An 11,569-nucleotide genomic window follows, 5' to 3' on the forward strand; every position below is an offset into this window, starting at 1 on the left:
CCCAGGAATACATCTGACGATGCGAAGCCGCACAATCACATCGAAACCTTTCTCGGACTGCCCCCTGCACCGCCGATTGCACCCGTTCACGCCACTCCCGCGCAACCGACTTTTCGGCAGGAGATTTGTCTCCGACCGGAGACCCGGAGACTTGGTCCTCAACGGCCTGATCCTCAACGGTCTGATCCTCAACGACTTGGTCATCAACGACTTGGTCCTCAACGACTTGGTCCTCAACGACTTGGTCCTCAACGTCGGGGTCGAGACCGGACTCGATGTCGGATGTGCAGGTGCGCGACGCTCGGGCCCACGCAACCGCGCCCTCACCTGCGGGCGCACTGCGCTTCCGTCGTGCGGCGTCGGACAGAGCGTGAGGACGCTTGCGTCTTTTCGAGCCTGACGGCGGCGGGAGCACGGTTCCCGGCGGCCAGGGTACCAGCTGAGCCGTCTCGGCGGCCGGCTTCACTCGGCGACCGTGGAGAGATCCAGGGAGACGTTCGAGGGACCCGGCCTCTCGGGCGGGAAGGGACCTGGCCCCTCGGGCGGGAAGGGACCTGGCCCCTCGGGCGGGAAGGCAGCCTTCACCGAGAAGGAGCTCTCTATCGGAGAGGGGCCGGACGCCTTTGTAGTAGATTCCGGTCCCGAGCTGGCAGATGACGGAGCGTCGTTTACGGTCTAGCAGTCTGCGCAGACCAGAGGGGAGCGGCGTCTCTCCCCACTCGTGGTACGGATCCTCAGTACCGGTGTCTACTTCCAGCGGCTCGGCGTCAAACCTCTCTGGTGCCGACGGGGGCAATTGGGCCGAAGCGGCGTCCGAGGAGACTGCGCCAAACTCCAAGCTGGCGGCCTCTCGGATGCCGGGCTGATCGAGACCAATGGAGCTCTCGAGTTGACTTGTAACCACAGTGCGGCCGGAGTTGGTGGTTCGAGTCGCGGCCTCCTCCTGAGCCTTCAGGGTCGTTGCCAACCTATTTTCATTGTACTTATTGCGAGAGAGACTACACAGAGACAAAACATGGCCGAGTCAGAAGCTTGGGGTAAGGGATGGCCGAGTGGGAAAACTGGCTGGTAGATTGGTTACCTTATGTAGCTACAACATGATCTGACGATAGACACAAGGATGTCAGGGAGCATCCAATTTTGATTAAAAACCGCTGACCGGCGCGTGGTCCGCTGATCGGCAGTAAGATCGGCAGAATGTACAGCGCATCATACCGCTACAATCCTGAATGCGGCTGCAATGATCGAATGGGGGAGAAAGCCGTGTTGCCGTACGAGTTGTATGACTGCTGCGGGCGCGACGAGCGTGGCGGGCGCGACAACGGGGCGTTGTTGCAGAAAGGATATTTGCATTCTCCGGCGCGCGCACACGCGTGTGCTGGTGCGCAAAATTGGGTCCGAGACGTGGAGGCGGAGGTTCAGTACCTCTGCGACGTGTTTCCGTCCTGCCGGTGCCCGATGTTTGACTATAAGCGCAGCCGGAAGGTGCATCGGAGTTGCGTGATAGAGAAAACGATGCCTAATATCCAAGACGACTTTTACCTGAACATCCTGCATTGGGGCAGCTTGTCGGCCAACCAAGGGCCGTCAGAGTTTAATGGTGCCGGTCTTACGACGCCAAATTCGGGTCTGATTGCGATGGCCTGTATTGGCGAGGTCTTGTTGCTGGATCCAAGTCTGACGGTCGTGGGCTCGCTGGGCGCCGGCGGCAGCGACCGGACGCCGTTGGTGCCCGGAAGTCCGTCGCACCCGCGCAGACGCGCCGCTGGACTGGCGAACGTTATCGCTCAGACCTTCAACGCCTTCGTCGGCCTCAGCCCGAGCCGCTCGTCGCAGTTGCTGGCGCGCACGCCGCTGCCTGCAAGCCAGACACTCGTGCCCGAAGAGGAGGAGGAGGAGGGGGCGCTGCGCTTCCCGCCCGAACTGCTTCCCAGTGTAGAAATGGGCGAGGCGGAAGAGGACGACTACATAACGGACGGCGGCGAGATGGGACAGTCTCGAGACCTGAGTATGGGGCAATCGGTTAACGGCGCAAACCAGGTGGCGGATGTTGACGGGGCCGTTCCCGAGACCGCGATGCGCGCTACGGCTGTCGAGGGTCGACCGAGTGGACGAATTGCTTCTCTTCCGCCTGTGCCGGAGCGCAGTACATCCTCGTCTTCGAACCGTGTGGAATATACCTCAGTGCGATGGAGTACGGACGGACGTTTGGCCCTGGGAACGCGTTCGGGTGACGTGGAAATTTGGGACGCGGCTGTGGGTCGTTGTGTGGCTGTGCTGTCGCCCCATTGCCAACGTGTGGGTGCTCTGGATTGGGTCCCGGACCACCCGCAATTGCTTGCCAGTGGTGGTCGTGACAAGACATTGGTGGTGAGCGACGTGCGTTCGGCTGCACCTGCCGTTGAGATCGATAAGCATAAGCAGGAGGTTTGCGGTCTCGCTTGGCGACCGGCTAACCAGCAAGACCCGTCGCTGAATAGTCAGAGCGCGGAGGGTCCGGACTTGGAGGAGTTGATATTGGCTGATGTCCGGGCTCCGGATTTGGAGGAGAATGCTCGTCCTGCATCTTCGCTTTGGTCAGTCCTGGAAGCAGAGACTTTGCGTGCACGCGGAGTTGCGCGCGTTTCACTACGTGAGACGCAACGGCAGACACTACGTGCCTTACGTCGAGCAACGGCGGCGGCGCCACGCGGTTCAGGCACACGCAATTCGGCCACCACATTGGCGAGTGGCGGGAATGACAATAAGGTCTTTCTATGGGAGTTGGGACAGCCAGCTACTCCGGTGGCTAAGTTCGCGGACCATTCGGCGGCCGTCAAGGCACTGGCTTGGGCCCCTACACGACATGGTGTTCTTGCTACCGGCGGTGGTACGAATGACCGAACAATGCGCGTGTGGAACACAGAAGCCAAATGGCAGCTCTGTTCTATCGAGACCGAGAGCCAGGTCTGCAACCTTCACTGGTCTCCAGCTACTCTCGAACTTTTCTCCAGTCACGGCTATACTCTTAACCAAGTGAACCTCTGGGATCTCAAACCCCGCGGAGAACGCAAACTACGTCTACGCAAAGTACAAACGCTGACCGGACATACCTCCCGCGTGCTCTTCATGGCACCCGCGCCGGACCGCCGACTCGTCGCTACCGCCGGCGGTGACGGCACCGTGAAAATCTGGAACGCCTTCGGCAACTGATGCCCGGCCGCCGAGCCGGGAAATGACCAATGGTTAGATAGATAGCTAGCTAGTTTCATTCAGTTCAATTACGCTGCACGTTCAAAACTTCGTAGGGGAGGGAGGGAGGGAGGGAGGGAGAGGGAGCCAAGTCTCTTGGGAGATACGTCAGGCATTCAGGCAGCAGGGGAATGGCGCCTAGCGAGAATGTTTCTTGGCCAAGACGTCATCCAAAGGGCTAAACAAAACATAGAATCGGTGTGCGCAACCCCCACTTCCCCTGCTTGGTGCGTTTTCCTTTCTGCTTACTAGAACCCGAGAGCGTGCAGCCTAGTAGGTATATTGCTTGGTACTGAGTCGGTCTCCGGTTTTAGGTCTTTGCTGATAGCGCGTAGCAGTAGGTCAACTTGGTCAGCTGTTAGAGTTTGCTTGAACATGGCGATGAGGGTGCTGTCTTGAGGGCGCTTTAATCGGAATAGGTTTTTGAGATCTGCGTGAGAGAGTCGGTGTTGTATATGAACTTCTTTGAAGACATTATTAATCAGCTTTGTTTTATGCAGCTGGTAATGGAAGATGTTTTCCTCGATGGTGCCTGCATAAAGGAGTCGGTAGGCGACTACATGCCGTGTCTGGCCAATGCGGTGCGCTCGGCCGATTGCCTGTTCATCATCCGTACTGCACCATGACGGGTCCAATACTACCACACGATTCGCTTTAGTCAGCGTTAGTCCAGTGCCACCGGCCCGAGTTGTCAACAACATCACCCGACACGACGGGTCACCGTTAAACGCCGTCACGGCACGCTGCTTCTCTTCCGGACCCATCGTCCCGTCCAGACGCACCCAGCGCCACCTTGGCCCTGGGTCCGACCCCCCTCCCCCTGTGTCCGAACCCCCTGTGTCCGAACCCCCTGGGTCCGAACCCCCTTGGCCCCACCCTTTCTCTTGGTCCGACCATCTTCGTAGGAGCGGCTGCAATACCGTCTGTTCCACGAGCTGCAGCATACGTCGATATTTAGAAAAGAACAACACCGAGTGCTCCGTGACTAACAGCCCTTCCAGAAACGTCCATAGGAACTGCAGCTTCGGACACGCCCGTCGCATTTCCTCAGCCGTCATCAGACACTCCACGCGCGCCAACAAATCCAACTCGGCCTCCGCGCCAGTTTCTGAAACCGGGTCTGTGACAAGATCTTCCCTCTCATTCAGGTTATCACCCCCACCCAGGTCGCCGCGCCCGCCCAGGTCGTCCCTCCCATTCAGGTCGTCGCCAGCTAGATCGTCTCCGCACATAGCCAGCTCCCGCCAGAAGACGGGTAGGGAACATTTTGGGTGAAGACAGAGACGAGACAAGTAGGCGATGTTGATCATGGCCTTTTGTAGGTCTCCGAAGCTCTTGAATTTTCGGTAGTGAGAGTAAATGTCCCACTGTAACGGTGACAATTCGAACATCGCCACCACGTTTACGAGGCCGGGCAGCACAGGCGAGGCGTCTTCGGAAGCCGAAGTCCCGGGTTCAATTCCCACCTCGCCCCCCACGACTGCATTTCTCGTGGCGGCATTTCTCGGGACAGCGCCCTCCGAGGCTTCCAGGGCCTGCAAGGCCGTGGCGGAGTCTTGATGGATTTTCGCCTTACGGAAAATATAAGGTAAAACCCGCCGTCGGAACTCAGCCAGAATGGAGCTGCTGTCCTTTCTACCGCCCTGGGAGCTGGTACTTCCGCTGCCCTTGTAGTTCAGTATGGGTCCGTAGCGCTTGACGAAGGCTTCGTAGGGGCCCAGGATACCGGGATCAATCACCGTCAGGAGCGCCCAGAGTTCTGCGTACTGGTTCATGATAGGGGTCGCAGTTAGCAGAGCCTTGGAACGCGACTTCAGTTTCACCACCGCTTTGAACAGCAACGAGCTTCGGTTCTTGAACGCCTGCGCCTCGTCAGCCACGAACATGTCCCAGAACCGATTCGCCGTGAATAAGTCGCTCTTCGCGCGGTATGTGTCGTACGTCGTCAACAATAAACGATGCACCGGCCGGTCCCGAGCCCGGTCCCGATCTCCCTCTTCAACACGAACAAAGGCCTCCCACGCTTCCGTCTTCCCACCACCATGGTACCGACAGATCAACCAGTTAGCTTGCAGGATCCCGCGCATGTGATGTTCCCAGCTGTCCAACATTGAAGCGCCACACAACAGCAGCACTCGCAACCCGTCCCTGGATCCCGAGTCCGCCCGCGGTTCCGCCATCGGATCAGCGGGATAGTGTGATGAGTGGTCATGCGAGTGATCATAAGAGTGGTCAGAAGGATTATCAGACGAGCCAAATAACGCGTTGTCGGAAACAGACCGAGAAGATCTTGATGATGGCGACCGGGGATGTGGTGACCGACAGTGGGGCGACTGAGAGTCAGGAGAACCGAAGTCGGGAGGTCCGCCCATAGCCGTCTGCTTCGCTGAGGTGTGCGCTGCCTCTTCCTCCTCCTCGTCGGAGTCCACGAAGTACCGCCGTCGCAGTGGCCGTTTTGGCTTGCCCTGCGCCTTGGCCGGTGCGGCCGTATTGCCTTGTGCGCAGGAGCTGTCTTGAGCGCAGGAGCTGTCTTGAGCGCAGGAGCTGTCTTGAGCGCAGGAGCTGTCTTGAGCGCAGGAGCTGTCTTGAGCGCAGGAGCTGTCTTGAGCGCAGGAGCTGTCTTGAGCGCAGGAGCTGTCTTGAGCGCAGGAGCTGTCTTGAGACGCTGTTTTTAGCCCATTGTTTGCGACCAGATCGAACGAAAGCTGAACCCCAGTCCGGGAAAGGTGTTGGGTCGTACGGTCGATTTTTTGCGCTATTAAGCGAAGTGCGCACAGCACCTGCACGGTCTTCCCTAGTCCCATATCGAACGCCAGGATGCCGCCCTGCCGCTGCTCGTACAGAGAAATGATCCACCCCACACCCAGCACTTGGTAATCGTAGAGCGTGATGGAGCTCGAAATGGTCCGCGGCACCCCCTTTGCCAATTCCTCCAGACGCCCCGTGTTCTTCACAGCCGACAAGTCGTCGTCCCCAATGCCACTGTCCGCCGCCTCCTCCGAAACAGTGGTGCTAGTCGGCTCATAGTGCTTGAAAAGAAATCTCGCCCCATCAGCATTCACCACCGGATCGATCACCTTGATGCGGGGTCTGGCATCCTCCATTAGCCGGTCATCACCATTCAAGCCTGGTCGACGTCCCTCCGGTCGAGGTTCCTCTGGTCGACGTCCCTCTGGTCCCGGTCGATATCTCTCCGGTCGGGTGGGGACCCCGAGAACGGGGAGGCCGCGATTGGGGACATCATCCAACCGTCTCTTCTCGTCAACAGTCTGATCTAGTCGCTTTTTTTTATCACAAGACTCCACTTCAGCTTCTGACAGACTGAACCAATCCTCCTCCCTGTCACCGTTGAGTGGTACCGTCTTTCTCCGTGTTATAGACACCTCCACGTTGCAACGCTCAGTCTCTAAACAACGCCACCGGGAATGATCAGGTGTGTGTGTATGATGAGATCAGAAACGATCAGGCGAAGCCATCAGGAACAAAGTGATCAGGAACAAAGTGATCAGGAATAAAGCGAGGGGAGAGGTTACTCATTACGAGGTTGTCGCTCACGGCAGCCCAAGAACTTTTGGACCACACGCCACCCATCCATTCACAACGGAAAACCTATCTCCGTGAAATTGGACCTATGTGCGCTAACCCCTATGTTCTGTAACCACGATGTATCTGTGCGCGTTGTTGATTTAAAACTAAACTATTCTATACTGCGTTGCCACAGTGATCACCCGTTTGCACGGACGCAATGTCAAAAGTGTGTGCACACACTACATGTCACGGACGAAGAGTCAGGAATCCTGAGTCGTAGTAGTTTTTAAACGCCCCTCTGACTTTCTCTTCATTAAGTCCGGCATTATCTAGGGTGTAGTGGTGTCTCTGCTTCTTCTGTGCGCGGTCGGTGTTGATGAACTCGGTCATAGCATCGACGGTGGTCTGTTCCAGAGGGAGTTGGAACTTCTCGTAAATCTTTTTCACGGTCTCAATGGGATTGGAGATGAGTTCATGGAACTGGACGTCTGTGAACTGATTGGCTCGTTCAGGGTGGGCTTTCCGGTACTGGATACCGCAGTCAATCATGGTGCTCATGTCACGGAGTTCGACAGCACCAATTTCCTTGGGGTCGACGTTGTTGCTAGTTCGTTCGCGAGCGTGTGTAACCAGAGAGCACCAGCTGCCCATTACCTCTACTGGGTCGCGGTGGGTCATGACGACTTGGGCGTCGGGGTACTTATCAAACAGTGCGTCCAGTGCAAACAAGTGGAAAGGCATCTTTAGTAGGAATCGATCGCCACCGCGGCGTTGCCATTGCAGGTGTTGCAGGAAGCGATGATGGAAGTCGTAGCCCACCTTGAGCTCCTTGAACCGGTCGGTCTCAGGTTGGTCGAGTCCAAGTAGCCAGTTGCGGTAGGACTTGACGGCGAACTCTACGCAGATACTGTAAGACCGTCCGGAGTGTTCCATGATGAGGAATTCCTCTTCAGGCTTGTATGCGTCTTGTGCGTGTATGAGCATCCATTCATCGGTCATGCCAAGTTGCGCGTCCAACAGGTCCTGAGCATACCGCCCACGGGGATCGCTCCGGATGTCATAGTCGTCAGGCAGCCCATGCTGATCGAATTCTCCGTTTTCGCCGTACAGTGCGACTTGTTCAAGATAGAGTACGCCGCGATTCTTCTTGTCCTGGCATAGGAGGTTCTGTAAGAAAGTGGTACCGGACCGGTTGAGTCCGGTAATCACCAGAGGTCGTCGAATAACTTGTTGCCGAATCACCGGATATAGCTTCTCCTTGTCGGTCATGACAAGCATATTGATGAGGTATTGCTTGCTAGTTCTGAAGAGTGAAAGCTTCCCTATGAAACTCATGTTAGCGCCACCGCCAATAGATATTTTGCTCTCTGTCAATTCATCACTAAATGGTTTCAGTACGGGTTCAAGCATAAGGCCAAAGTCATCACCAGGGTCGTCGAGTCCGGTTTGTTTTTCCGCGGCCTCAATGATCTTGTCGGTGTCAATGCTGACGGATAGAGAGTCAGCGGGGAAGTAATTTCGGGCTGCGCAGTACAAGAAGGATGCTCGGAAGACATCTTCCTGTTTCGGCCATTTTTGATGTGGGAGGTCATCGAAGACATTCTGAGTGCGAATTGGCCAAGGTGTTTCACGAGGTGTTTGGCTAAACCAGTATTGACGCCAGTATTGCATGAGTGGTACAAATCGATGAACAGGGCTTGATGGTCCGCGCTTCTTAACACGCTGCAAAAAAGTGTCCAAATCCACACCTCGATATTGCACACCCGCTCGGGCCGCCCATTCCTCCATATCCTTCATATACACTAAGGCCGTATCGATAAGGTTATAGACCCAATGCTGTCGTGTTTCCGGCTCAAGTAACAAACCACCCTCTACAACCATGTCCGCAATTATATCAACTGGAGTCAGCACAGCAAACGCCGAACTTATGGGGAAACAACCTTCCTGAATGGTACTTATCATCAACGCCGTAGCATAGTCCGTACGGTTGGTGTAGCCAGTACGATAGCCACAATACATGTTAGGTAGTCGATAGATATGTGCCGGGAGTCCCATTGATCGCGCCTCTCGGATCACCATCTCTGCAGCCCACTTCGACCACGGGTACCCTTGTCGTTGTGGCGGGAAGTACTTCTCCATCTCATCAAGACGAGGTCCTGTGTCCTCATGCAAGAACCGGTCGGCAAACTCGTTCGTAAAGAACCCAAATAGATCCGGGTACTGACCCAACGTGGAGGTGAAGTTAAGACTTTTAACTTTATGCGTGGTGCACAACTTCACGATCCCTCGCACAGATAACGTATTCGTCTCACGCACCTTGCTATAGTTACATAACAAATTAACATCACCACCAGTATGATACACTAAATCGATGTTCCTGCAAAGCCAGTCGAACTTCTCACCACCCACTCCCAAATCGGTCTTGGTAAAATCGCCAGGCAGAACCTCAATGTGGTCAGCAAACCAGTCCTCCCACACCACAGCTTCCACGCAAGCTTCACGAATACGTTCCATTCCATGTTCGACGGATCGTGCGCGCACGATGCAGAACACGGTAAGTCCCATGTCACGTTCGCGAGAGAGCTTCAGCAATGCAGCGATCTGGCATCGTCCCACGAAGCCGGTAACGCCAGTGAGTAAGACACGTTTGGTATCTCGCACAGGTGTCATCGGCTGCAGTTTCTTCACATCAAAGTGCATGAAGCCTCCCTCATTCACCAGTTCGTCCTTCAGCATAGCCAAGTCTTCGAGCGGATGCGGCACCTTAGCTCCTGTTCTCTTTACCGCACCTGCGCTTACCGTCTGACCCGCTTGACCCAACGCCTTGTCCTGTAGTTCGTTCCATGCGATGGCTAGAGTGCCACGATCGCGTTCGTCTGCCACTTGAATCACTGTCCGAAGAGCGGTGTCAACATCTTCCACACCAATGAGGTCGCCGAGCGTGGGGAAGTGGTTCGCGAATGGTTCGATGTACAGTGTTGCACGCTCCGCCTCGACCCCGAAAACTTGCAACAGCCACTCATGCGTCGCCTTTCCATGCAACTCAGACTTGGACGCGCTGGTAGCAGCAGCACTGGCTCCAGCGGCGGCGAAAATATGGTCCGCCAATGTGCCTAAACTCGGATTCTCGAATGCCAACGTCTGGGGCAACCGCACTCCAGTTGTGTCCAGAACATTGTTCCGGAACTCCACGGCTCCCAACGAATCAAAGCCCATGTCAATCATGGCAGTGTCTGCATCAGGACGTTCCGAGGTGCCACTGACCTGTTGCGCGATGTCCGCCAACAGCCCGACTAACTCCTCGTGTGTTAGCTTGCTCAAGTCAATCACGTCGCCCGCTTCGCCCGAATTCAGCAACGTTGAGGGCAACGCGCCGTAGAAACGTGGCATGTTAGTGTAACGACGGAGGAATCGTTTCCACACAAACGCTTGGGCGCCGATTGCCCCGCCGAACTCAGCATGGGTGCTTTCGAACATGGCAGCATGCAGAACACGCAACCCGGCGTCATTACTAAGGCCCCTCATGCCAACCTTCTCCATAATCCCAACCAGCTCCGCGGCCATACCCTGCTCCGTCCAAGGACCCCACTGGATACTAAGTCCTGCCAGTCCACGTGCATGTCTGCTGCTGGCGATACAGTCAAGAACTGAGTTCGCAGCACCATAGTTCACTTGACTGTAGTTACCAACCAAACTGGTTACTGAAGAAAAGAGAACAAAGTGCTCCAACTTCTGGTCCCAGCCACTCCTAGCTTCCAACTCTTTCTCGAACCACAACGCACTTGCAGCCTTCGGGAGATATGTAGCGTCGATATGTGTCCTAGATTGGTTGCTCATAGGGAAGTCATTAAGACACCCGCACAATGGAACACGCCTCGCAACACATACCCATCCATCGCCACACGATCCAGCACACGCACCACTCCCTCGCGCTCCGCCAGATCTGCGGCGACACCCACGACGCGAACACCGCTTCGTTCGGCCGCTCGTAAGAACACTGTCGCCGCAGACTCCTCAACCGCTCGTCCACGACGTGACACCAAGTACAGCGTTCGTGCGCCTTCCTGCACCAAGAATCTGGCCGTGGTCAGACCCAGTCCTCCCCAACCACCGGTAACCAAGTACGCATCACGCGAAACGTCCTCCACACACAACCGACGACTCAACGGACTCCGCCAGCATACCGTGACACCCGTCTGCTCTGGAGACAACTGTTCCTGTTCCTCTTCGAGTGTGCTTAGTTGTTCCGCCATCTCTTCTGCAGTGCTGACATGTACACAGCGTCGCCCGGGAAGGTGTTTGGTTAGAGGATAGAGGTTGTCTTGGGGCAGTCCCTGACACTCCGTGGCGTCAACGACCGCGAAGGCCTGCCACACGCCAATGCTGCAGCCACTTACAACACGTCCGGCGGCCTCTCCAGCGGCTACGACTCCGACGAAGGGGCAGCGCAGACTGGCCCAGTTTTCGTCGGGTCCGTCGTCACGGAGTGCGCGCACGTGTGCGGGTGTGATGGTTACTGCGAGCACACGCACTGTCAACATTTCTTCGCTCAGCGGTAAAGCCTCCGCTCGCGGGACGGGGCGCATTGCAAGTTGATCCCGTAGGTATCGCTTCGGCTCTGTCACCGAGACACCACAGGGTCCACGTTCTTGCGCCAGTGGTTGCTGCTTCAGTCGACTCACGTGCCATTCCCCACCATTTTCCAACCACTCCGCCTCGCGGGGATGTTCGGCAAACACGCGCGCGAAATTCTCCAAATTGTCGCAACCGGCCACCTCCAAATCCATGTAAGCGAAAGGCGGTTCACGCG

General features: G+C 56.3%; 3 protein-coding genes across 3 annotated transcripts; 1 reads left to right on the forward strand and 2 right to left on the reverse strand.

The window, feature by feature from the left end:
* Positions 1-1,197: 1,197 nt before the first annotated feature.
* GNI_146400 (WD domain, G-beta repeat protein) lies at positions 1,198-3,192 on the forward strand (the record flags this gene model as incomplete). The annotated part of the gene is made up of 1 exon (XM_011135859.1): positions 1,198-3,192. The coding sequence occupies one exon, from the start codon at positions 1,198-1,200 to the stop codon at positions 3,190-3,192; it is 1,995 nt and encodes a 664-aa protein (XP_011134161.1).
* A 177-nt stretch (positions 3,193-3,369) lies between these two features.
* GNI_146410 (SNF2 family amine-terminal domain protein) lies at positions 3,370-6,335 on the reverse strand (the record flags this gene model as incomplete). The annotated part of the gene is made up of 2 exons (XM_011135860.1): positions 3,370-3,409; positions 3,481-6,335. 2 exons carry the CDS (start codon positions 6,333-6,335, stop codon positions 3,370-3,372), a joined length of 2,895 nt encoding a protein of 964 aa, XP_011134162.1.
* Positions 6,336-7,005: 670 nt separating this feature from the next.
* GNI_146420 (putative type I fatty acid synthase) lies at positions 7,006-11,546 on the reverse strand (the record flags this gene model as incomplete). The annotated part of the gene is made up of 2 exons (XM_011135861.1): positions 7,006-10,579; positions 10,648-11,546. 2 exons carry the CDS (start codon positions 11,544-11,546, stop codon positions 7,006-7,008), a joined length of 4,473 nt encoding a protein of 1,490 aa, XP_011134163.1.
* Positions 11,547-11,569: the final 23 nt, after the last annotated feature.

This window comes from Gregarina niphandrodes (genome assembly GCF_000223845.1).
Source record: "Gregarina niphandrodes unplaced genomic scaffold scaffold00040, whole genome shotgun sequence".
NCBI lineage: Eukaryota > Apicomplexa > Conoidasida > Eugregarinorida > Gregarinidae > Gregarina > Gregarina niphandrodes.